The following is a 27,494-nucleotide window of genomic DNA, read 5'->3' as shown; positions in this document are numbered from 1 at the left end:
ATACGGAAAGAATTTTTTTCTCGTAGTAAATTTTGAAAAGAAAGTTTTCTGTGTGTGAAAATTTTAAAATCCAAATTTTTATTTAATTTATAAATTAACGTAATTAATAAAATGAATATTCCAATCTCAAAAATGAGAAACGCCAAACTTGAAAAGTCAACACGCCCCTAAAGGAATCAGAACTATCTCAGTAAAACTTAATAAAATTCAATTCCTCATTGTTAACTATGCTCATTTATTATGCAAAAATTTGAAGAATTTAAACTATTAAAAAATTTCCTAAAAAACACGATAAATTTAAAATATCTTGAACTGAAAAAAAATGTTTTTTTCTAATTCTTTTTTTTCAATAAAGCGCAATTTACTCTTTTTTGTCATCTTGAACGGTAAATCCTACTGTTATATTGGAATTGTCCTTCAAACTGCTAGCTAACGTTAAGACTGGTTGTTCCTTTTGAACGCTCGAGGAAGAAATTGGTGATGAGGAATCTTTTTTGGAAGATGATTTCCAATTTTGTAAATCTTCACTCGTCAGTGTTGAAAATGAACTCTGTTGAGAGAGTCGTGAATCTTGTTTTGAACTTTCAAATTTTGGATTCGAAACACTTTGTGAACGTAAAAATTGTTTCTTCTTTGCTGAAGTGGACGCGCTGCCGATATTGCGAAGACTTTTCAAAAATGACGTGTCCTTTTTATAATCAGATGATGATGATGATAGATTTTTATCACAAACCTCAGATTCGGATCGTTGGAGAAAATTCGTTTTACTTTTGTCGGAAGTGTAACTCGAACTTAGGGAACACGATTCTTTTATTCTAACGTCCTCGTCTGTTATATCCATACTTTCGACTCGAAACCTTAAAAAAGAAAAAAGAGAATTTCACATTTAGAGTGAAAAATAATTCAATTTTTTTCAGATTCGTTTACAGAAATTTTTATTTTTTTCTGATTTCCAGATAGAATTTTTACTTTTTTCCCAAAGCTGAAGAATTCACTAGAAAATTAAAAAAAAAGCAAAGTTCACTCCAAAAATAATTAGATACGTAAAAAATGTTAAGACTAAATTTATTTGACAACATTTTGAATTGTAAAAATTATACAAAACATCAATAATTTATTTGCAATAAATATTCAATCGTTAATATAATTTTTCCCGAGGATTTCAAATTTCGGGAAATTTAAATAAATTTAAAAACCTTCTGAATATCAATTATTTTTCATCATTTTGAGAATATTCTTCGACAAATCCAATATTTTTAAATGATTTGTAATAAAATTCTTTAAAAAAATCAATTCTTTCAAATACTTTCAAAACGTCATGTTCAACAAAAATTCTATTAATCGAAAAATTTTCAATTCTGCTCATTCAAAAATTCAACTCTTACAAAAATTTTGAATTCAATTTTTCAAAAAGTTAATTTTTTTTAGAATTCTCCAATAATAATAAATAATAATAGTTTTTTGGAATTATTATTTTGAATAATTTTTATTAAGTTTTGCGAAAATTTAATTATTTTCATAAACTTTCATAAAATTCTTTTAAAAAATTCAATTATTTTGAATACAACTTTACGAAATTTTAATCAGTCGACGTTTTTTTTAACTAAATTGAATTCAGTTCAATTTTTCAAAATAGTAATATTTTTAGAATTCTCAAATAAAAATTAAATAATTCTCTAAAATATGTATTTAATAATTTTACTCATTTCTCTGCAGCAGTTCTCAAATCTTAACTGAAATTCAATTTTAAATCAATTCTTATTAGACAGTTCTACGAGAATTCAATTATTTAAAAACAAAAATAAATTATTTATTCAATAATTGAATAACATTTTCAAAAATAATTGCATTTTTTGAAGAATTTATTTCAAATTGTATTAAAAATAATTGAAATTAAACAAAATTAAATTAATTGAATAATTGAATTTCTGTCAAAATTTTATTATTTATGAAAATAATAGTTAAAAATAATAATAAAAAAATTAAAATTTGTAAAGATACAAATTCAATTATTTGTAATAAAAATAATTGAATTCTTCTAAAGAGTTTATCACAGTTTTTAAAAATAAGTGAATTCCATCAACAAATTTTGTTAAAATTTTTAATAATAATTAAATTCGATCAAGAAATTTTGATTCAAATATTGTATTGAGAATAATTGAATTTTTCCAAAGAATTTTATAACTTACGAAAATAATTAAATTCTTGTGACGAATTTTGTTAAATTTTGTTTTAAATAATTGAATTCTTTTGGGAAATTTTATTGAAATTAGTAAATATTGAAAATAATTGCAATTTTGAAAAATTTTTAAATTCAAGTTTACTTAGAATTTTATTAAAATTTTTCGAAAGTAATTGAATCGTTACGAAGAATTTTATTAAAATTGTACTGAAAATAATTGAATTCTTTAAAAAGAATTATATTTTATTTATAAAAATAATAATTGAATTCATGCGAAGATTTTGTGTTTTAAATAATTGAACTCCAGTGAAAATATTATTATTCATAAAAATAATTGAATGTTTGTAGTTTGTAAAGAATTTTATAAAAAATTTTTTGTAATATTTGAATTCTTTTGCAGGAAAATGTATTAAAATAGTAGAAATTGAAAATAATTGAATTTCGAAACCCTTTTGAAAATAATTAAATTTTTAAGAAGACTTTCTTTAAAATTTTTGAAAATATATTCTTTTAAGAAATTTAATTAAAAATGTATTGAAAATAATAAATTCTAAAAAAACAAATTATATCAGAATTGTTTAAATAATTGAAATCTTTCGAAGAATTATCTTTAATTGCATTTTTCGAGGAATTTATTGAAAATTGTATTGAAATTATTTCTTAAAAAAGGGTATTTCATTATTTATATAGAAATAATTGAATTCTTGGGAAAAATTTGAAGAAATCTTTTTAAATAATTGATTTTTTTCGCAAAACTTTATGAAAATTGTGTATTAAATAATTGAACTCTTGTGAAAATTGTATTATTTATGAAAAGAATTGAATTTTCGCAACAAATTTTATTAAAATATTTATAAATAAAATTTAATTCTAGAGATGTTCATTATTTATAGAAATAATTTGAATTCTTGGGGAAAATTTGAAGAAATCTTTTTAAATAATTGATTTTTTTCGATAAATTTTATGAAAATTGTGTATTAAATAATTGAACTTGTGTGAAAATTTTATTATTTATGAAAATAATTGAATGTTCACAAAGATTTTTATAGAAAATTTTTTTAAATTTTAAATTTAGGGATTTTTTTTTTAAATAGTAGATATTGAAAATTGAATTTCGAAACATTTTTGAAAATAATTGAATTGTTTATAAAAGAATTTTCTTAAAATTTTTTAGAATTGTTTCCAAGAATTCAAAAATGTTCAACAAGAATTATTTTCACTTAGTTCCAGATTGTAAAAAGGAAAAATATTACAAAATTTAATTATAAAACAATTTTTTAATGATTTTTTTACTGTAATGAACTTTTAAAAAATTAAGTTGCTTTTCCACAGGTTTCACTGTAGGGCAAATTTTCAAACATAAAAGTAGCTTTTAGTGTCAAATCTACAAAAAAAAAAGGATCTAAATAGTAGTAAATCGTGAAAAAAAGTGGTAAAAAATTTTAGTAGATGAGTTCGAAGCCTGAGTGGTTATCAGTTTCCTTATTATTTTTTTGGGGAAAAGAAAACGAATGTAAAAAATAGGAAATGATAAATAATTGTACCTTCCGATTCTTTTGAAATTACTCGACTTATTGGTATTTTCCGTTTGTTCAAAAATCGACTTGAGATCCTGTTTCTTTTGCTCCTCGCTCTGCCTTAACGTTAATGTGTAATCTTCTTCGTCGTCTAAGCATTCGTTGTTATCAGTTAAATCATCAGTACAAACTGGAGCTTGTATATGTGGAAAAGTACTTCCGTTTCCACTTCTTCGAATTTGTCCGTCTTCATTGCTGTAGTAATCAGTGTAAGAGACACTACCTCTACTCTCTCGATTATCCTTATCGATTGTCACGCAAAAATCATGAAAATCAAGGTCGAGACGAGGCGCTGTAAATTTCGCTCCTGCATTTTGTGATTGATTTCTAAAAGTACAAAAATCATTTTATTTACATTTGTAAATAAAAAAAAAATACCTTCTTTTCTTTTTCTTTATTTACCCATCGATGCTGATTAGACTGATTGACATGCTGCTCTCTCCAGCGGACGTTGGAGCTGGAGACGAAGGTTCAGAGGATAAAAATGATTGTGGTTCACTACTCCAACCAGCGCCTATGCGAAACGATAATTTAAACAAAAGAAAAATTTTAATAAAGGAAACGAAATAGAAAACTTGTTTTGATTTTTATGATAACACACACGGCAGACAATAGGTGACGTTTTTACGTAATCAAAATCCACTTACTGTTTGGACTTGTTGGCGAGATCTGACTTCTGATATCAATAGTGTCGTTATCAGTTTCTGTTTTATATTGTAGTGGCGACGGTGTTATGTATCTATCAAACAAACAATTTCCCTCAGTATTATATTCTAATGAATTCAATTTTCATTATTTACGGAACAGGAAACTAAAGAAAAATTTGGCAACATAAAAAATGGTATATTTTACCTTTCTTTTGGATTATAGAACTGAAAAATACATAAATCTGAATGAAGGGAAAACAAAAAAAGTGCATTAGGTGCGAAAATAGGAGAAATCATAATATTAGTAGAAAGAAGAAGAAGAAGAAAATAGAGGAGAGCTAGAGATACTCACTGATTAATTTGCTTAAATATCTTACGGTACCTGACAGCTTCCGAGTCGGAAGAGTGGTACTCGCGATTGATATCTCGAATGTTGAGATGAGGAATCATTGATTGATTTATTGTTCCACCGGGTGAGGGTATTTTCGGTGGTGACGATGCTGGAGTACGGAATAAAGGTGCGCTCGTCATTATTTCCAAAAATCCGTCCAATTGTCTTAGTGACAGGGCATTGTGAAGGGTTTCCAGTGATCTTATTGGTGGCACTCCACCGAATCCTTCTATAGCTGAAAATACAATGTTACTTTTGATTAATTGCCCTTTGGACCTAATAGAAATTATTTTACTTTTTCCGAAATTTGTAGCGAAAAATAATTAGAAGCATTTACTTCTTTAGGGACAAAATAATTAGAAGCATTTACTTCTTTAGGGCCAAAATAATTCGAAGCATTTACTTATGAAGGGAAAAAATAATTGTATGCAGGAATTTAAAATTTCTGATGCACAACAACACAAGTTGTTTGCCTCTGGTTTCAAAATTAGGGTCCATTCCTCATTAGTTGTATAGAATAATATTTGTTTCCGGTTGTACCATATCAGAACTTGTACTATTGTCTTGGTACAACTAATGTGCCGATTCTGGAATCTCTATAGTGCACCAACAGTTCTGTAGATACCACTCTTGATGCGTCTGTTGTTCCAAAATTGGTATGTCTGCTATTCCAAGTTATTGGGTCAAAGGCCAAAAAATTTTTGTGCTAAAGAGGCAAATGTTTTTGTTTGCAATGGTGCAAAGACCAAAGAATTTTTCTGCTAAAGGGGCAAATTGTTTTGTTTGCAATATAGTGCAAAGGCAAAAAAATATTGGTGCTAAAGAGGTACATGTAGAAGTATACTACAAGTACTTCTTTAGCACCAACATTTTTTGGTCTTTGCTGCAGAAAAACTTTTGTTGCTAAATAGATAATAGTTTGCTTCTTTAGGCAAAAGTCTTTCCGTACAGCATTTATAATTATTTACTGACAACGAAAAAAACAACTCACCGGCAACAGCAGAAGCATGCGCTGGTATCATATCCTTGAGATTTGGAGCACTCGACGAACCGCTAATCACAGCAGTGCTGAATAGACTGTTGGCTGACCCAGTGAGTTTCTTACTAACGTTGTACCCCAACAGCTTGAAATAACTCATCTGTCCAGAGATACTGTGACGGTGGCGCCTTGCTGTGCAGGTAGGGTCAGGTTCAATGATTGAAGGTCGAGTGTCTGGAGATGAGAAGGACCTCTGATGCTGGAGTTTTGGGATGGGAGTCATTTTCGGATTTTTGGAACAATGATTTTTTAAATAACCATAACAATGACAATGCTGATGATTATGATGATAATGACGACAATTATAGGGTCGATTATAAGGTTGACAATAGAGATGACAATTAGGATGACAATTAGGATGATAATTTTGATAAGATTGACAATTAGGATGATAATTATGATATAGTTGACAATTAGGATGAGAATTATGATAATAATTTTGGTTACAATGCGCAGTACAATTGTTGAAGCCAAACTGTTTATTATCTACTTCTAAATCTAATGAGCTATGAGCATTATTGTGATAGAAATGGGAACAATTGTGGCACAATGGATGCAAAGAATCTAGAGAATAACTGGAATAGAGGATACAAGAATTTAAAGCCGTGTTATTAGTACTATCAACTCCCAAAATTGGACATGACATTGATTTTCTGATTTTGAATTTTAATAAATTTATTATAGTGTCCGGTCTGCCATTAGTCACTCTCTCAAAACTCTGATGCACTTCAAAAATATTTTCTCTACTTTCTCCACTAATTTCTTTACACTCTCCACTATTTTCTTTAAACTCTTTACCATTCTTCTGTCGTAAATTAGATACAGCTAAAGACCTACAATCTCTAATCCTTTCAGAACTGGATTTTCTATTTTCATCAGACAATTTTTGGTGGCAAATTCTCGCTTGAAAGTTTAAATTGTCAATTCTTTCGGATGATGCTAGTGAATAACAGGAGCAATTGTAAAATTTGTGCGACAATGATCTGATAAAATAGGTATTGAAATTTGATTTTTCAGATGGCGAGAGATCGAGACTTTGTTTTATTAGTTTTGAGACATTGCAGTTATAGCACAAACAATTTGGTGGGCATGGCGAGAGGGAACGTGATCTTTTACTTTGGGTTCTTCGATTATTGTCGACTTCGAGAAAGGGCGAACGGGATCTTTTTATTATTGGGTTAGACTTGGTGGATAAAAATTCGAGTTCTACTGATGATTTTTCATTTAATGATGCTGGTGCGGTTTCTAGAAAAGTTTCGATTGTTGGGTTTGGTCTTTCGCAAACATCTGTTGGGGTTACGGTTATTGAAACAGTTTCATCTGTTAGATTTGGGTTTTTAGAAACAAGATCTAGGTTTGGGGTTTTTGAAACAATTTGTTCTGTTAGGTTTGCCATTTCTGGAGTATTCTTGTCTGTTAGGTTCGGTGTTTCTAAAACATTTAGGTCTGTTAGATGTACGATTTTTGAAACAGTTTTATCTGTTAGGTTTGGGTTTTCTGAAACAATTTTTTGTTTTATTAGGATTGGGTCTTCTGAAACAACATGTTCTGTTAGGTTTGCGATTTCTGAAACAATTTTTTCTGTTAGGTTCGGTGTTTCTGAAACATTTAGATCTGTTAGATGTACGATTTTCGAAACAGTTTTATCTGTTAGGTTTGGGTTTTCTGAAACAATTTTTTGTTTTATTAGGATTGGGTCTTCTGAAACAACATGTTCTGTTAGGTTTGCGATTTCTGGAACATTTTTATCTGTTATTTTCCGCTTTTCCAAAACATTTAAATCTGTTAGGTTTAAGATTTCAAAAAGAGTTTCGTCGGTTAGTCGTTGAGGTTCGGTTAAACATTGAGATTTCGAGAAAACAATAAGTGATTCTGGTGGAGATTTTTGAGGATTTAATTGTTCAGCATCTCCGGATTTGGGAGATGGTTTAAACTCACCAGTGACTTCAATGTTTGGCAGAATCATTTCCGAGTGTGATCGACCGTATTTCTTGGGCAATAAATATTGAGCTGTGAGATCATAGGTGTCATTGAGAATAATCGATTCGTAAATATCGTCAGCTGAAGATATATTTGTATTGGGTGAAGCTAAAGGAGTGCTGTGCAAAGTTATAATGGGACTTGGTGGATCATTGGGCACTTCTAGAATTGGGATGGGCAAGTCGGGAGAGCTGACTGAGTGTGCTAGAAACACTGGCTTTCCGAGATATTTTGGCACACTTGGACTGCAAGGTGATTCAGCTTTGAGAGAAATTTTTTTTTAGTATTCAGTCAGTTTTTGATTTTAGTTTTTTGTCCGTTTTCGTTTTTGATTGTTTGTCAATTTTTGATTTTGGTTTTTTGTCCAGTTTCGTTTTTGATTGTTTGTCCATTCTCGTTGTTGGTTTTTTGCCAATTTTTGATTTTGGTTTGTTGTCCATTTTCGTTGTTGGTTTTTTGTCAATTTTTTTTTTGGTTTTATTTTTTTTTTACAATTATTTTTTTGGAAATTTAATTTCAATGTCGCAGGGAGTGTAGTAGAGTGATAATTTTGGATTTTGCAAAAAGAGATAAAAGGAAAAGGGAGTAGAAAGAAAAAGAAAAGAAAAAGATTACTAGTTAAAACCCATCACCAAACATTACCAATCATGTACCTAATTGAATCTCTGTTTTTTACTACTACATTATAATATTTAAACTGACACATTTTTATTTTTCTTGGCAAAATAATTAATTCTCTAATGCGAGAGAAATAAATTAAAATTAAATTTTTGATAGTCTATAAAATAAATTTAGTTGCATAAATAAAAATTTTTTTTGCTTAAAAAAAATTATTTTTGACTAAAAAAAATTATTTTTGCCTAAACACAACTTTGAAACAATAATATTATTTTAAAAAGCAAAATTGTTTAAAACAGTCTAATTTTATATCTATTTGTCTCGAAATAATTTAAAATTGATGAATTTAATTAATTTTTTTTTATCAGTGCAATAAGATTATAAATTATTTGGCAATTAATTAGTCTGCCTTAAAGCGATTTTTTATACAGCAAAAGCCAACTGTATAATGTACAAAATATTGAAACAACAAAATAATTACACAGAATTCAACACTCAAATTTTACTACTTACCTAGTGGAGTAAATTTTGGAAAAGTTAAAATTTACAAAAAATTAATAAAAAAAAATACAAAGAATAATAATTATTTTTTAATAAAATGAAAATTGAACGAAGAAGATATCGACACTAAATATATTATAGTTTAAATTTTTGAATTGTGTCAGGTGTAAAAAAGCTGTTAATTATTATATAATCTGGGAACTATTATAGAAGCACAAAAAAACACAGATGCAGCCATGCTATTAATAACATAGCTAAAAAGGTAGAGAAAAATGGAATTTTGAAACATTACTGACGTGTATGGTAATGGGTAACAGGAGTACTTGAATTTTCTTCAAAATTTCTGTTTAACACAATTTTTTTCTTTTAATCATTCTTGCCAATATCTTAAAATTAAATTAAATTTTTTTATTTCTTATTTTCTTGGACAAAATTAAATTAACAAATTTTTTCGAATACTATTTTTTCCAAAATATAAAAAATACTAAAATAAACTCTAAGTAAAAATATGAATTATTTTTATTGGAAATACAATAAAAATTGTGAATTATTTTTACTGAAAAAAAATAAAAACTGAATTATTTTTTCTGAACAAAAATTAAAATTGTGAATTATTTTTATTGTAAAAAAAATAATGAATTGTGTTTTTTCATGAAGAAAATAATTATGAATTATTTTTACTTAAAAAAAGTAAAAGAAGATCAAATTGAGTTTTTTTTTTTTGTAAAAAAGTAAAAATGTTGAATTGTTTTTTTTTCTTGAAGAAAATAAATATGAATTATTTTTACTGCAAAAAATAAGAGTAAATTAAATTGAGTTAATATAATTAATAATTATTAAACTCGTTAAAAGTTGAAAATTGTGTTAAAAATAGAAATTCAAAAATATTCAAATCCCCTAAATTTGTTTTATGTGCGGAGAAAAATTAATTTCACAAATTGTTTTTCCTCATATTTAAGTACTTTGACTTTAAATAAAAAGAAAAGTTCGAAATTCCTCATCTTATTTGATTTAGAAGATTTTTATTTTTATAAATTTAAATCCAGAATGAAAAATTTTTTAAATTGAATTTATTTTACAATGAATACTTTTTTTAGTCCAATTTTGTATTTGGAATTCATAGCTCATTTTTGAGGTATAGAGAAAAAATAATAAACTGGGCAAGAATGAAAATAATTTTCTAATCGAAAAAAATTCATACGAAACATTGACTAAGAATATTTTGAAAATAAAAAATGTTGCTACTATTAAAAAATATTGAACGACATTTGTGTGCTTAAAATTATAATTATAATTTATTATAATTATAATTATTATAATTATAATTATTATAATTATAATTATTATAATTATAATTTTAATTAATTCTAAAATATTGTTGCAATACTCAACAATTATTATGGGGAATTAAATGCTTTTTGTTAAATGTGAAAAATGAAAAAATATATTTTTTTTTGTTTTTAACGAACTGGAAATACTAAATTTTCAGGAAATTAGGGATTTAGGAAGATGACTGAATGGATCACAGAATGTTATAATTTTTTCTTTTTTTTGTGATCCAAACAATCGTCCGTTGAAATTAGTTGGCTTCCACACGCACAACTATCACAGAGCAAAGAGTTATTTCAACTGATCTGCCTTTTGCAGTTGATCATCCACACTCGATTTTCCATTGTACACAAAATTAAGCAATATTCTATTAATTACAATAATATAAATTATAACAATTTAAATGCAAATTGTTTTTTTTTTTTTCTTTCTGAACACGCACTTGAAATTTCTGTCAGTCTCAAAATGTCTGTATGCTGAGAGATTTGTTTACTGTGAAGTATAGAGAGATTTCAGAAAAAAGGAGAATATCACAAAAAAAACATTCAAGAATATTCGAGAAATTTTTTTCTTTTGTAAATTAAAAGAATTATTTTGAGGGGAAATTTTTTTTTAGATTTAAAGAAAATTAAAAGGGAGAAAAGAATTATTTTGTAAAATTATGTTGAAGAAAAAAAGGATAATTTTGAAAAAAAAATTATATTTTGAATGAAATAAGAAATTTGGAAAAATATTTTCAAGAAGAGAATAATTATGAAAAATTAATTCAAGAGAAAAGAATAATTTTGCAAAATTATTTCAACAAAACAGAATAATTTTGAAAAATTATTTTGAAGAAGAGAATAAATTTAGTAAATTATTTTCAGGAAAGGAAAAATAATTTTTTTTAAATTATTTTGAAGAAACAATTTTGGAAAATTATCCTTAAAAAATGGAATAATTTTGGAAAACTATTTTCCAGACAAGAATAATTTTGAAAGTAATTGTTTTGAAGAAAAAAAATAATTTTGGACAATAATTTTTAGAAATTTTCAGGAAAAATTTTGAGACGTCAAAAGATGTGTCCTTTTTTGACAATAAAGAAAGAATTCAGAGAAAAATATAAAAGTACAAAATGCGCAAACATAATTAAGCAAGACATGTTTTTTTAGGCCAAGTTTTACAAAAGAAAAAACAACAATAAGGATATTTTTTGTCTTTTCTAGTTTCAAATTTTTTTTTATCTTTTTTTTTCAAGTCTGCTGTTAAATTTCTTTTTCCAAAAAAAGAAGAGGAGAAAAAAAATATAATATGGGAAGAATGAATTTTTGCGAATTAGAGAGAGTGAAAAAAATTCTAACTATTAATGTGAATTGAGAGAGAGAAAGGTCCGCAGTGCAGTTGCAGATTGCAAGACATTTCTACGTTTTTTCTACGTATTCAAAAAAAAAATTTTTTTTCTTTTTTTTGTCATTTTGAGAAAAAAATTGCTCCAAGAGAAAAGATGGCTCTCTGATGGCAAAATGTGTGATTTCGAAAGCGTTTCAAATAGTTGGGGGAGCGAATAAAAAAAAACCGGTAACAAAATTTTTTTTTAATAAAAGAATTGTAAAAAAATTTTTATTTTCGAAAATTGGAAAAATTTTTAGAGAAATGGAAATTTTTTGGTTTAATTTCGAAACATGGGAAAATTTTTTAGAGAAATGGAATTTTTTTTCATTTCGAAAATTATGTTTTTTAATTTCGAATATAATTGAAAAGAAAATGTTTTTCTATTTCGAGAAATGAACAGAGGGACATACCTTCTTTATTGACCGCGTCCAAGCTCTGATACTGCAGCTTGTCCGCAGCTACAAGAAAAGACACGAAAACACAAAACATTTTGACACTTTGTTATGCAGACATTTTCAATAATCATTCAGCATTGACACTAATGTTTTTTTGTTTATTTTTTTCAACAGTTATTTTCAATTATTTCGCGAGCCATGCCCTTGACAATTTCACAGATAAGACATCGAAAATTAGAAATAAAAAAAACACACACATTCTCCTTTAGTTACAGAAAAATTGAAATCCAAAAATAATTTAGAAAAAAAATAAACAGTAATTAAAATTTAAAACTTCATTAAAAAAAATACGTAGCATTAGAAAAAATTAAATAGAAACAATATGTAAAAATCTGAATATTGCACGATTAAAAAATATTAACAAAGAGAAAAAAAATATTAATTGAAAAAATTTAATTATAAAAATGTAATCAAGTAATTTGGAATAATTTTTGAAAAGAGAATAAAAATGAATTTGTCTGTGGGTGTCAGTAGTAAAAAATAGAGACGAACAATTATTATTAATTATTAATTAATTAATTAATTAATTAATTAATTAATTAATTAATATAATGAAAAATTTATTTCTGGGATAAATGGGAATATTAGTTGAAAATAATTTTACGAGATGTAGAGCCATTTTTTCAGTTAACAATCGAAATTATTAAATGTTTTGTGACAAAAAGAAAACCCAATATTATAATCCCGAAAAGAAAAAAGAAAGGAAAAAAAAGATACAGCATGCAATCGGAAAAGAAAGTGTAAAAAAAGTAAAATTAAAAGGACATCCCCATTCTCAAGTTTTACGCATGCTTTTTTTTATTTAATGCATCTATGTGGAAAAAGTGGGAATTAATTATTTTTTCTTTTGGGGGATTAATGGGGAAAGGGTCAGAAATTATATTATCAATTTTTATCCTTTGATAAAAATCGAATTCCTTCATTTTTTAATGGAATATTTACATATTTGATAGAGAGGAAATATTGTGGCTAATTTGTAAGAATTTCATTATTTTTCTTTTTTTATATTTTATATTCTTTTTTTAGATTTTGCAAATGAAAGACTTACTTTTTTCGGGTTTCTCCTGTCTCTGATGATCGTAACTACGAGCTCGTGGTTCACAAATTACACCCGCTTCTCTTTCCCTTCTTTGCCTCTGACTAGCTGCCAATTGACTTCCCAGTCTTGCTGCTTCATGACCCGCAACTGTACGAGCACTGAAAAAAATTGACAATTTAAATTTAACAACAATTAAGTATTCATTTGTTTACAATTCAATTTTACACGAAATTTCGATTACTCGAAAATTCTTCAATTAAATAAACATATTAGAAAAAAAATTCCAAATTATTTTTAAAAAAATTCAATTACACTTTTTCAAAATCATAAAAAAAATCATCGAATTGTTGCAAAGAATATTATCAAAAAATTTCAAAATGATTGAATTTCTTCGCAGAATTTCATTATTTAGGAAAATAATTGAATTCTCGCGAAGAATTTTGTTAAAATTTTTGAAAATTCTATATAAATAAATTCTTTGAATTTTTTTTTAATAATGGAGTTTCTTTAATACTTTTAATTGAAAATTTTGAAAATAATTGAATTTTATGAATAATTTCTTTCAAGTTTTTAAAATAATCGTGCCTGTTAATAATTGAAGTTAAACATTTTATTATTAACATTTATTAAAATTTTAGAAAAAAATTGAATTCTTTTGAAATATTTTATAACGAATTAAGAAAAAAATTTAATTCTTTCTTGATATTGTTTTGAAGGATTTATTAAAATTTTTTTAAATAATTTAATTCTTTTGGAATTTTTTATAATGAATTAAGAAAAAAATTGAATTCCTTTAAGAAATTGTTTTAAATGTAATTGATATTTTGCTAAGAATTTTACTATTTATAAATATAATTGAATTGTTTCGAAGGATTTATTAATGATTTTAAAAAATAATTGGATTCTTACGAAGAATGTTATTATTTATGAAAATAATTAAATCTTTGTAAAAAAAAGTTTATTATTTATGAAAATAATGGAATCATTGCGAAGAAATTTATAAAAAATTTGTATATAATTGAATACTTGTCAAATTTTTATTATTTATCAAAATAATTAAATGTTTCCGCAGAATTTTATTAAAATTTTATTTAAATAATTGAAATGTTGGAAATAATTTTATTAAAATTCTTGAAAATAATTGAATTTCGGAGAAGAATTTTATTTTTTTTTTGAAAATAATTGAAATTTTGACGAGAATTTTTAAAAATTTGAAACATAATTGAATTTCTGCATAGAATTTTATTACTTTTGAAAATAATTGAATATTTCTGAAACCGAAGTTCTTAAAATTCAACATTTTTCCTTCTTTTTTATGGCATTTAGCTTCATTATTTTTGTGCTCTTCAAAAATACTTTACTTATTTGATAGTCTCCACCCTTTGGTAAAAAATCTAAAATTATCGAAAATTATCAGAAATTCAAATATTGCAATAATTTATAACTTCTCCAAAATTCAAATTTTTTTAGTTATTTGTAAAGAAATTATTGCCAGAAATAGAAAAATTTAAAGGTTTTGTATTAGATTTCAAGAATAAACACAACAACTTTAGAAAACAACAATTTTCCAGAATTCCGCTTAAAATTCCCTGACTTTTCCAAGGTTTATAAAATTCCCTGACATTTTCAGGTTTTCTAGGTTGCGTTGCAATTCTGATTTAGGAATTGTAAAATTTTAATTGACATTAAAATTTAAAAGTTAAAACTGAAAATTAAAATTTACTTACTGATTTAGATTTTCTAAAGTAAAAATCATAATTTTTTTGAATTTGAATTTTTCTAAATTTTTAGTTTTCTATAAATACGAAAACTGAATTATTTCGGAGACAAATCCGAGAGATTAATTTGCAAATAGAAATAAAAATCTAGATAATTATTAAAACCTGATTGGAATTGGCGCAGAACTTTGCAAAAATCCACTGTCGTATGGTTCATCCATTAAAGCGGCATCCAAATCCATCATATCAATATTTCTACTCGCAGTTGTTGGACTATCCAAATTAGCATCGACGGAATCGATTTCCATCAATGGTGGTGTAATATTCTATGAAAAAAGTTTTACATTTTTTTAAAATTAATTAATTACTCCTGAAAATTTAAAATTCATAATTTATCAATTCCACTTATTTTATTTTGTAAATTGTGTATAAATATACTCACACAGTGATGTTCATTGTTTGCTGAATCATCCTCCAAAACTCCCAATTCAGAATCCTCCTCTTCAATTCGCGTACTGCATTGCGATGCATTATCCTGATTTGAACTTGTCTCGCCCTAGGTGTCACAGAAATTAATTAATCGAAACTGAATTAAAAGAGGAAATTGAAGAAAATATAAAGTAATTAAGGAAAAGAATTTGAGAATTTTGTTTCTACTAACTTTCTATTCTCGTTAAATAAATAAATAATAAATAATTTCATCTCTTCAAAGAAATAAATACAATTAAATAAGTAAAATATTTATTTTTTAATAAAAAATATAAATAAGCAAATATAAATAAATCTTTGCAAATAAATAAATATAAATAATTGAACATAAACAAAAGTAAACAAAAAATAAATATAAATTATAAAAATAAAAAGTAGATATAAATAATTATATGGGAGGTAAAAAAAATAAAGAGTAAAAATATTCAGAAGGTACAAAATATATAAAAGGTAAAAAGTATGGAAAAGGTGTAAACTAGCTAAATAATATAAAAAATATAAAATATATAAAATACAAAAGGTATAAAATTTTCAAAACGTGTGAAATATACAAAAGGTATAAATTATAAAATATCCAAAAGATGTAAAATATTCAAAAGATACAAAAATGCAAAAATGAAAAAGAAATTTATCAAAAATTTACAAAAAAAAAAACCAGAAAATATAAAAATATAATTTTAAATAACATTTAAATTTAAAAATATTGAATGTATTAGTAGAAATTAAAAATTAGGCCCTTTTTCCATTTGAAAGTTGTTAAATGAGTCAGAAAAAACGTTAGTCAATGTTAATAGATATAATAGATAAAAATAAAATCAAAATAATAAGTACCAATTTCAGTTTTCTTACAAGATTGTGGCTACTTTCATTGCGTGAATGTGGCCTAAACCCTGGACCAGGGGGCAAATTTTTCTGTACACAACAATTGACCCCCGGACTAAAATGCAATTCAACATGAAATCTTTCTTCGCTGCATGGATCCTTGGTTGGATCCTCGTAAAGCATCACAACAATCTGTGACATGTAATTTAATTCTGAAACCATGCTGACGTATTCCATTGCTCGCCTCCACTGTTCGTCCTTCACCACCTTGAAAAATTTAAAATTTCAAAATTCAATCTATTTTATTATTTGTCTCAAATTATTTATAAATAGCAGCAATTAATTTAATCAATTTAAATCAATTTAATTAATTTACTTTCAAATATCAACTTCAATTTTCGATTAATTTCATTTAGTTAATTATAATTAAATAATTCGATTGAAATATAATTATTATATAGAAAAATATTTATTTATAATATTAATGAAATTAGTTTTTTCTCGAATAATTTATTGAAACTATGTATTTTTATGTAAATTTACAAATTAAATTATAATTTTTTATTCAAAAGAAATTAGTTAATTTCTGTTATTATTTAAGAAGCTTTAAAAATACTGAATTGGAATTTTATTAGTTTTAAAAATTAAATTGAAACAAAACATTTAGAACGAAAATTTTTTGAAAACTTAGAAAAAAAATCTATTTCATTTTTTTTTTATATTTTGTATTTTGTTTATGTAATTATATTTTAATTTACTCAAGTTTCAAAAATAAATATATTTTATTTATTAAATATTAAAAGTGTTTAATATATTAAAAAATTTTTTTTTTCTTAATTTAAACTCACATCGAGCAAGCCTCCGTAGCGAAGAACTGTTAGTAAAGAATGAACGTGACTTTCGCTGGTAAAATAAAGTCTCGTCCTCACGTGTCGTCCTGGACTTGAAACTCCATGAGAGTATCTGAAAAGAATTATTTTTTAACTATATTTATAATCCTGATTCAATTGAATTGAATTAAATTAAATTTTTTAATTGCCTTCAATTCAAATAAATTGTAAATTTAATTTTGAAAATTTGATAATATTCTTCGCAAAAATTCAATTATTTTGTAAAATTTTGATTAAATTCTTTATGAGAATTGAAATACTTACAATTATTAATTCAAAAGTTTTGATAAAATTTTTTATAAGAATTCAAATACTTTAAAAAAAATTGAATTGAAAATTTGATAATATTCTTCGCAGAAATTCAATTATTTTGAAAAATTTAGATAAAATTCTGTATAAGAATTTACTTATTTTTGTAATTAATTTTAATAAATTTCTTACCAAGATTTTAATTATTTTCATAATTAATAACATTTTTGAAAGAATTTAATTATTTAAAAAGATTGTAATAAAATTTCTCCAAAGAATTGAATTATATTCTTAAAAAAATGTTAATTATAACATTCTTCGCAGAAATTCAATTATTATTAAAAATTTGGATAAAACTTCATAGAAATACAACAATTACTAGTATAGAATTAATTTAATTAAATTAAATTTAATTTTGAATTAAATATAAAGAATTTATCAATTTTCTCTACCTTGGATTGAGTCTGTTGACAGACTCTTCGCCTGACTCTTCAATATTTCGCTGAAGATCAGCTCTAATTTTTTTCAAAAGTGGCGTGCAAATTCCTTGACCAATAGTGAGCTTTTCTTGTACTGTCAATCCATATTCCTGCAAAAAAAGTAATAGTTACAATCATTTTAGATATAACAGAGAAAAGAATAAAAAAAAATTCAGAGATACTTTTTTTTTATCAAATTTGATGAAATATTTTTTTAATTTTATATATTAAAATAAATAAATACCTCATTAAAAAAAAGGAAAATAATAAATTGCTAATTACCTGAGGTATAACAATGTCGGCGAGATATTTAGCGTAAATATACAATTCCTCGGCTTGCTCGAACTGTAAAGTGTGATTATTATGCTGTAAATCATACTTTATACAGTCGTAAATGTCCGGAATTTTTGAAATATCAAATCGCTTATGCTTTGTGCAGAAATCTTTTTCAATTTTGCCCCAACGTCTGCCCATCAATTCCCACGTTTCGCCGTGATAGAGAATTGCATCTATTTAGAAAAAAACAATCGAAAATACAATTCGTTAATTTAATTCAAACAGTTTAACAAAATTAAAACCTAAATAAAATATTAAAATAGTAAATAAAAATATAAGAACAACAAAACTATAATAGTAATCAATTAAATTAAATTCAGTCAATTTTTAGTCAATTGAAATTCAATCATTAAAATAATTGAAATAAATTAAAATTTAATTAAAATAGTGAAATTAAATTTACCTTTTCCTAAAAGTAAAAAAAAAACTAATTATTTAATTCATTAAATTAAAATAATAAAAAAAAGCTTTAAATGATTTAGAAAAATTAAAATTAATTTATTTATAATAGTCATATCATAAAATGAAAATTTTGATTTATAATTCTAAAAACAAGAGTTCAAACCTTTTGTTTTAGGATCGTCCTTTTTAATTCTAACAATATCCATTAGCTTCTGAATGAGAGTCTGAACATGTTGACAACATTTTACAGGATTCTTCACAAAATCTAACGCAGCATTAATACTGAGAGCATTGCTAGGATTTATTTCTTCTCTATCTTCCCGAGTAAATTCTTTATCTTGTTGGAGTAATTCATGCAGACGTGTCTTCACCCTAAAAATAATATTTTATTATAAATAAAATTAGAATTCAAATTTAATAATAGCTGTAACTAATAACTAGTTCAATTTTAATATTAATTTTAATTAGATTTCTCGAAAGAACTTAATTATTTTTAAAAACTTCAATTTAATAATTCAACGAAACAAATCAATTCTTTTTAATAATTTTCATAAAATTGTTCGCAAGAATTTAATTAATTTTTAATAAATAATAAAAATCTTTTTAGAAATTCAATTATTTTTAATACAATTTTAATATTTCTCAAAAGAATTCAATTATTTTCAAAGATTTTAATAAAATTCTTCGCAAGAATTCAATTATTATCATTATAAAAAATAAAATTCTTTGGAAGATTTCAATTATTTTTATTATTAATAAAATTCTTTGGAGAATTTCAATTTTTTTCAAAATTTTTTTTCCTAAAAATTCAATTATCTTTATAAAAAGTAAAATTCTTTTGCAGATTTCAATTATTTTCTTAAATAATAAAATTCTTCGGAGTATTTAAATTATTTTCAAAATAAAATTCTTCCTAAAAATTCAATTATTTTCATAAAAAATAAAATTCTTTTGAAGATTTCAATTATTTTCAAAAAATTTTTAATAAAATTCTTCCTAAAAATTCAATTATCATCATTTTTTTTTCATTTTTGCAAGGAATTGAAAAAAATAATTGAAAAGTGTTTTAAAGAATTTATTATTATTATTTTAGAAAATAATTGAATTTTTATTATAAATTTTATAACGAATTAAGAAAAAAATTGAATTCTTTTGTGAAATTTTATTTAAAATATTTCAATTTTCGCATAAACTTTACTATTTTTAAAAATAATTGAATTGTTTCAATGGATTTATTAAAATTTTAGATGATTAAATTCTTTCGTGAAATTGTATCAAAATTTTTTTAAAAATAATTGATTTTTTAAATTAAAAAAATTTTTTTTTCAAAAATTGAAATTTGTAAATAAAAAATTTTGTAATTTGCATAAGAATAATAAATTTAATGTCACGTTCCGCGCGTAACATTTGCTAGTTGAAAAAATTTAAAAAGAAAAATTATTAAATAAATTAGAAAACAAAAAAGCAAACAACAACTAAATTCCAACTGCGTTAAAAAACCCGGAATACAACAATTATTAATATAGATATTTGAAAATTAATTTCGAAGAAATTTGAAAAATTGAACGTACAAATTCTGATATTTGCTACTATCACAATCATTATCCAATAATCCGTTGGTGTTTGCACTCTTGACCATTTGCACCAAAATTGGAGTGAGCTCTCCTTCCAGGGCGAGTAATCCTTTGGCGAAAGCGGCCGCGGTCATTTGAACTCTACCCTCATCACTGGCGTAAATTTTCAAATCGTGTCGGAATGTTGAATGTAATCTGAGAAGGCCAAGTCCCTGCGCACCGGCGTATTCACCTGAATGAAAATTAATTTTATGATGAAACAAAATTAAATAATTTCATTCACTAGGACATAAACAGTGCCTTTTTTTTCTTTCGACACAACACGTTTTTCTTTTTCGTGCCGAACATTATTAAATTATTGTCTGTGCACTGTTTGTGTTTCCATTTTTGAATTTCTAGAACCAACAGATATGCGAATGTCAAATTAGAATAGAAAAGTAGACACTTTTTGATGAATGGACGATGGAATGATTTTTCGAAATTAGTAATTTTATATTAAGTACCTTAATTATCCTACGAATCGTGAATTATTAATTTTCTTCTCCTCTAAATTTTCTTCGAAAATGGAGAAATGGAGAATTTTAATTAAAGTGGTTATTAATTAAATTAATTAAATGTATGCGAATAAATAAATAAAAATAAATAAATAAACTAATTAAAAATTTCTTCTAAATTTTCTTCGAAAATGGAGAATTTTAAGAAACGTGGTTATTAATTAAATTAATTAAATTATTAACTTTGTTGAATGTATGCAAATAAATAAATAAACTAATTAAAAATTTAGTGAATTAATAATCAAAATAAAGAAGTAAGGAATTAATAAATTAATTAAATAATAAATAAATTAATAATTTAATGAATTAATTAATTAACGAATTAATAAATAAATGAATAAATAAATTGAAAATAAAATAAAATTATTAATTTATTTAATTACTACTTTAATTTAAATTGATTCTGATCCAAATCGATATGTGATGTGACTGAAAATTTGATTTTTACATTTAATTAAATAATAAATGCTCGTGATTTGTGACTATGTTGTTGATTTTAATGAATTTACAAAATATGATGAAATGATTAATATTTAATTTCTAGTAAAAATATTTAATACAGTTAGAAAAAAATCAGTCACACTAATACACGAACAACAAGCATTTGGAGAATTGATATAAAAAAATGATGATCACATTGAACTACATTTAGCGTCGTCAGATTGAAAATTCTTTTTTTTTTCCTTTTGAAATAGAGTAAAAGAGAATTTTCCTTTTCTGACTTTGCTGTTTAACACTTTTTAGGTTCTGATCTTAATATTTAATCAGTTTACTTTTGAATAAAATAACTTTTTTTCGGACTCAATTTTCAAAGCAAACTGTTAAGATCTGCGGACGAATTTTTTTTTTATATTAAATACTGGGAATTGAAAAAATTATTTAAAAAATGTAGAAATTGAAAAATTCTATATTTTATTAGCGTTAAATTAATTTTGATTTAAGCTTAATTTTTTCTAAAAAGGAATCTAGAATTTCTTTTGTACGAAAAAAAATAAAAAAACATTGTTTCTGTTTATTTATAAAAACGAAAATAAATAATATTCATTCATAAAAACGAAAATTAATAAATATTAATTCGTAAAAAGAAAAATTAATAAATAATAATTCATAAAAACTGAAAATAAAAATATTGATTTTAAATTTTGGAATCAAAAATATTAATTTTAAATATTGAATTAAAAATATTTAAAATAGTGAAATTCGAATAGCAAATAAAATATTGAATTCGACTTTTCGCAATTTCTTCAATTTCCAGTATCAATTATTGGGCGTGAAATTCTGGCAGACATTTATCTACAGCTACTAAAAAGCGTCCATTCAAAATAAAAAGTTACCGTGATTTGGTAACATCTCAGTGTCATCCTCTGAAATAATATTTAAAAATTATCTATGAATCACACCAATTCAATAGTAAATAAACAAATAATTAGTGAACGGTTCTACCAAAAAAATTCAATCATCAGGAAATAGAACATTAAGACATTATTAAATATTAACAATTTTTAAAAACGGATTATTAAAAAAAAATAACAAAATATTTTACAATTAAAAAAAAACGGTTCAGACAATGCAATCAGAAAAGAGGAAATTTTTCCTAGAGAGAAATTCAAATTTTTCTCCTCTCGGAGGAATTAAAGGATTAAACACCAATTATTGATAAATTCTTTTAAACAATACAGACTAAAATTTTTTTTTTCATTCGGTCCATTCGGTCGTCGAGCCCCAAGAGCGTTGAAATCAGAAATTTAGAGAAAAAAAAATAATTCGCTTATTACTATTATTATTTAAGTAGAAGAAAGAAAATGTATTCATATCTGCTAGTAAGAAAAAAAGGGGAAAAAAGAACAAAAGATACGAACCACTAAGATGTCTACCTTGACCGCCAGGATACATGCAGCGAAATATTCTGCCTAATTCCTCAGCTTGAATTCTACCGGCTGGTGTCAATTCACCACCCCATTTTAAAATCAAAACTAGAGACGGTTCTCCAAGTCGATCTTAAAAAGAGAGTAAAAAAAAGAGATTTTTTAATATTATCATTCTAAAAAATTCGATGAATTTTAATTAATAATATTTCATTTGAATTGTTGACAAAAAAAATATTAAGTAAATAAAGTCCTCAACAAACTTCGAATTATACCACTACCATCATCCGAGGAACTACCTCTCGGCCTTCCGCGGGGTTGGTATTTCATTTGCACCTTACGATTAATTCCTGAAAAATGCCCGTACCTGAAACAATGGAAAAGAAATTTTTTTTAGTTACTTTACAATTTTATATTCAATAATTCTTTTGTATATTTATTTAATTGCAAATTTTTGTTTCGTTTTAAATATCAACTCTGATCTTTAAATAATTTCTGATTCGAAAATTTTTAAAATCCACTTATTAACTAATGAATTATTATTTATTATTCTTTACATTGTTAATGAAATTCTTTGTTAAGAATTGAAATATTTTTTTCTATATAATAAAATACTTTGCAGAAATTCTATTATTTTCAACCCAATTTTAATTAAATTTGTTGAAAGAATTCAATAATAATTGAAATTTTTGAAAATAATTAAATTAATAAATTTAATTATTTTCAAAAATTTCATAAAATTCTTCGCAAAGTTCAATTATTTATTTTGCAAAATTTTGATTAAATTCTTTATGAGAATTAAAATATTTTCAAGACAAGTTTAATTAAATTCCTGAAAAAGATTCAATTATTTTGAAAAATTTTAATAAAATTCTTACCAAGATTTCAATTATTTTCATAATTTTTAAAAAATTTTCGCAAGAATTTAATTAAGAATTTTAATTAAATTCGTCACAAAAACTTGATTAATTTGAAAAATGTTGATAAAATTATTTTCATAATTAATAAAATTCTTCCTAGGAATTCAATTATTTTCAACACAGTTTTAAGGAAATTCGTCGAAAGAATTCAATTATTAACTCAAAACATTTGATAGAATTTTTTATAAGAATTCAATTCAGAGGAATTTAATTATTGTCAATACGATTTTAATAAAAATTCTGAAAAAGATTAAATTATTATATTATTATAATAAGAAATTTTTAAAAATGTTATAAAAATAAAATAAAAAAATATAAATAAGTATTTAATAATATTTTATACCAATTAATATTATAAATAAAATAAATGTGATTTTTTTAATTACATTTCTAATACGTTCTTCAATTGCTCGAGTTTTCCCTGTTTCTCCTCGAGTTCAGAACTAGCAGCTCGATGTTGTATTTCGGCCAATAAACTTCGAGCTGTGTCCAAAATTTCTTGTAATTGCTTAGGCCGTTTTAGTTTCACGTGTCCGTGCTTATAACCATCGTATTTGGCAAATATTTCAAAAAACCTGAGGAAAATTACAAATTATTTACTTCGTTTTTTCTATTCAAAATTAATTATCAATTAATTAATTTTTGTAAATTTATCACTCACTTGGGATGTCGAACTTCGACTTTCATTTTTTGCTTCGGAGTTCTGTCGCCGTGCCTTATAACCGCCACCACACATCTTAATTCCATCCTTAAAAAAATTATTGCTTAGTAATAATTTGAACTTTCGTATTTAAAATATTTAAATTCATTAGTTGATAACTTTTAATTTTCCAGGTAACGAAGAATGAAAAAAATAATTTTAATATTTAATTACTAATTAATTAAAAGAATTAAAATTACATTTTGCCGAATGTTGTCGGAACAATTGGAGGATCGTCCAATTGAAAAGGAACACTCCAAGGAATGTGTAACGTTGGCGCGAGTTCCCGAAGAATCATATTCCCCAATATTTTCGCGCAATCGTCGTAATATTTATTTGAATTCTTCACGAAACTGAATCCATTAACATCACAAACAAACGACTTTCCATTGGCTCTGGAAATTAAATTTCAAATAAATAAAAATTAAATCCAAATAAATTAATTACAAAAAAACTAATAAAAGTCTAACGATTTTAGGAATTATTTTCTTTTATGCACCTGAGGAGATCAAATCCGCAGACAGTCTGTTTGAAGGCCAAACAAACTTTTCTGCTTATGAGTTTTTCCACATTACTCAAAATAACTGGATAGCGAATTTCCTTGCCCTCGGAATCTCTCTCGACTTTTCCATCGAGTGCTGGACTTTTTCTCGCCTCAGCGTGAGCGTAATCTGGCCCCACTGTATAAACTTTAACATCTGTACCATCGGTGGGCATAAAATCCTCATAAATATACGATCCAGTCTTGCGAACTCGAGATTCTAACGAATATACACTACTGCGACTTCCTATCTGAAAATTTTAAATTCCAAATCAAAATCGTTATTAATTTTATTTTATTTATTTATATACTCGTCTTTTACCTTCTGAAGGATAGAATATTTTATTTTTTATCATTCAATTATTTTCAATAATAAAATAATAAAATTCTTCGAAAGAAATTCAATTATTTTCAATATCTACTAATTTAATAAAATTTTTCCTTAAGAATTCAAATATTTAAAAAAAAATTAATATAATTCTGTGCAAAAATTCAATTATTTTCAAAAATTATAAAATTCTTCGCAGGATTTCAATTTTATATCCATAAGTAATAAAATTTTGACGAGAATTCAAGTATTCTAAATACAAATTTCATAAAATTTTTCGATACCGTATTTATTTATCATCAAACATTTTCAAAAAATTTTTCTCGAGGAATTCAATAATTATTTTCAATATCTATAATTTTATTAAACTTTCTCGAAACAATTAAATTATTTACAGACAAATTTGGACAAAACTTTCCAAAAGAAATCAATTACTTTTTAAAATTTTGATAAAATTTGTTTATTCTTGGAAAAAATATTCAATTTCTTTCATAGATAATAAAATTTTCAATGGATTTCAATTATTTTTAATTCAAATTTAATAAAGTTTTTCGAAATAAATCAATTATTTTCCGAAATATTGATAAAATTTGTTGAAAAAATCCAATTATTTTTAATTTAATTTTTATTAAATTCCTCGAAATAATTAAATTATTTTTTAAAAACTTGAATAAAGTTCTTTGAGAAAATTTATTTATTTTCAAATATTTTTAAAAAAATTTTCTCGCAGCAATTTAATTATTTTCAATATCTATACTGTTTTATTTTTCTCGAAATAATTCAATTATTTAGATAAATTTGGACAAAATTTTCCAAAAGAAATCAATTATTTTTTAGAATTTTAATGAATTTTGTTTACATAAATCAAAATTATTTTTAATACAATTGTTTTAAGAAACAATTTTTTTTCCTGGAAAAAATTCAATTATTTCCAAAATTTTTAATCAAAAATTCTTCGAAAAAATTCAATTATTTACAAAAATATTATAATTTTTCCTTAGGAATTCAAATATTTAAAGAAATTAATACAATTATTTACAAAATTTCAATCATTTTCATAAATTATAAAATTCTTCCCAGGATTTCAATTATTTTCAAAAATACTATAATTTTTCCAAAGGAATTTAAATATTCAAAGAAATTAATATAATTCTTTGCAAAAATTCAATAATTCAAAATAATTCAAAATAATTGAATTCTCAAAGAATTTTCTAATAAGAATTGATTCAAATATTAATTTAAGTTCAAATTTTAAATAATAATGAAATATTTGAAGCGTAATTTGGTAGGAATTTTCAGAAAAAAATTTCAAAAGATTTTACATTGAAATTATTGAAAATTTTAATTCCTATTGGAAAGTAAGTAAAAGATATTTAAATATTTATTTAATGAAAATTATCCAATTTTTGTAGAATTTAAATTTTAAATTGAAAATTCTGTAAAAATAAGGTATTTGAAAGATTGTAATTATTCGAAAATAGTTAAATTTCCGAAAATTCTTTTAAAAAATTGAAACAATTGGAAATTTTGTCAAAAATGTCATCAAAATTTATTGTAAAGAATTTTATTTTTTGACTTTTAGCAATTCTTTTTAAATAGAATCGTTTTGTTGAAGAATTTAATTATTTATTTACAATATTCCATTATTATTTTATTAATTTTTATGGAAATAGGGAAAAAATCTGTATAATAAATAATCAAATTTTTGTGAATTTTTTTAAATCGACTAAATAATTAAATTAAAATTTAAGACTTTAGGCTAAATCGTCTAAATTAAAGTGACTGAATTTTGATTGTTTATCGAATTGATAAAATTCTGATAACAAAATTGGAGCAAGATTTTGGAGATAGAATTGAAGTTTTTTCAATTGAAGTAGGTCGAGAAATTAATATACTTAGTAAATAAAAGAAAATAGTGAAAATTTGATAAAGATACCTTTCTAAATAATCTTTGACTCCCTCCACCTGCTGAGGTTGGATAATAAATATAAATATTGTGATCTTCGGCTGACACTGGTTTCTCTACAAAGGGCTTATTGAACGTGACCCCATTTACTTCGACATGATCTTCAGATTCAACCAATTCGTGATCTGAAATTTCATATTCAAAATTAATTAAATTGAATTTATTAATTAATTTCAATCAATTAAAATTAATTAATTAATATTAATAATTCAGTGAAGGAAAAGAAACGAAAAAATTCGGACAAATAGTTTTAGTTTATTTTCCCTCATTATAATTAATATTTCTCGGACATTAAAGATTGATTAATAATTAATAATTAATTTATATTTATTTTTAACTTCCAAGTATATCGCAATTTAATTTTTTAATTTTTTTTTAATTTTTTTTTTTAATTTTATCATCTTTATTTAATTATTTTATTTACGTTTCGGATCAGGTGAATCTCTATCGAGAACTGCATATCGAGGTATTTCGATGCCTTCACTTTCCAAAATGGCATAAACCCTTCTGCGATCCTGAAAAATAATTATTG

The 27,494-nt window shown here is 24.2% G+C and overlaps 1 protein-coding gene across 14 annotated transcripts in view; it reads right to left on the bottom strand.

Annotated features, from left to right (window-relative positions):
* Window positions 1–27,494, bottom strand: part of LOC122499950 (inositol hexakisphosphate and diphosphoinositol-pentakisphosphate kinase 2) — a 40,694-nt gene continuing 13,200 nt past the window's right edge. For 2 of the 14 annotated variants that reach the window (XM_043608563.1, XM_043608558.1), the window contains 25 exons: window positions 27,387–27,477; window positions 26,933–27,087; window positions 24,627–24,919; window positions 24,328–24,522; window positions 24,089–24,175; window positions 23,814–24,002; window positions 22,771–22,874; window positions 22,502–22,639; window positions 21,977–22,006; window positions 20,086–20,320; window positions 18,678–18,886; window positions 18,059–18,285; window positions 17,750–17,886; window positions 17,007–17,121; window positions 16,168–16,425; window positions 15,290–15,403; window positions 15,013–15,173; window positions 13,139–13,287; window positions 12,046–12,093; window positions 5,789–8,077; window positions 4,759–5,032; window positions 4,407–4,498; window positions 4,162–4,273; window positions 3,727–4,086; window positions 1–857 (listed from right to left, as the gene is read on the bottom strand). In XM_043608563.1, the coding sequence (XP_043464498.1) occupies window positions 362–857; window positions 3,727–4,086; window positions 4,162–4,273; window positions 4,407–4,498; window positions 4,759–5,032; window positions 5,789–8,077; window positions 12,046–12,093; window positions 13,139–13,287; window positions 15,013–15,173; window positions 15,290–15,403; window positions 16,168–16,425; window positions 17,007–17,121; window positions 17,750–17,886; window positions 18,059–18,285; window positions 18,678–18,886; window positions 20,086–20,320; window positions 21,977–22,006; window positions 22,502–22,639; window positions 22,771–22,874; window positions 23,814–24,002; window positions 24,089–24,175; window positions 24,328–24,522; window positions 24,627–24,919; window positions 26,933–27,087; window positions 27,387–27,477 (6,558 nt within the window). In that variant the 3' untranslated portion in view covers window positions 1–361. The remainder of the gene's footprint in view (window positions 858–3,726; window positions 4,087–4,161; window positions 4,274–4,406; window positions 4,499–4,758; window positions 5,033–5,788; window positions 8,078–12,045; window positions 12,094–13,138; window positions 13,288–15,012; window positions 15,174–15,289; window positions 15,404–16,167; window positions 16,426–17,006; window positions 17,122–17,749; window positions 17,887–18,058; window positions 18,286–18,677; window positions 18,887–20,085; window positions 20,321–21,976; window positions 22,007–22,501; window positions 22,640–22,770; window positions 22,875–23,813; window positions 24,003–24,088; window positions 24,176–24,327; window positions 24,523–24,626; window positions 24,920–26,932; window positions 27,088–27,386; window positions 27,478–27,494) is intronic. The other 12 variants (XM_043608645.1, XM_043608587.1, XM_043608606.1 and 9 more) reach the window with 11 other exon arrangements.

The sequence above is a fragment of the Leptopilina heterotoma genome, unplaced genomic scaffold, assembly GCF_015476425.1.
Source record: "Leptopilina heterotoma isolate Lh14 unplaced genomic scaffold, ASM1547642v1 Lhet_101, whole genome shotgun sequence".
Lineage (NCBI taxonomy): Eukaryota > Metazoa > Arthropoda > Insecta > Hymenoptera > Figitidae > Leptopilina > Leptopilina heterotoma.
The sequence above is the reverse complement of the archived record's forward strand: the minus strand, read 5'-3'. Positions and strand labels throughout refer to the sequence as shown.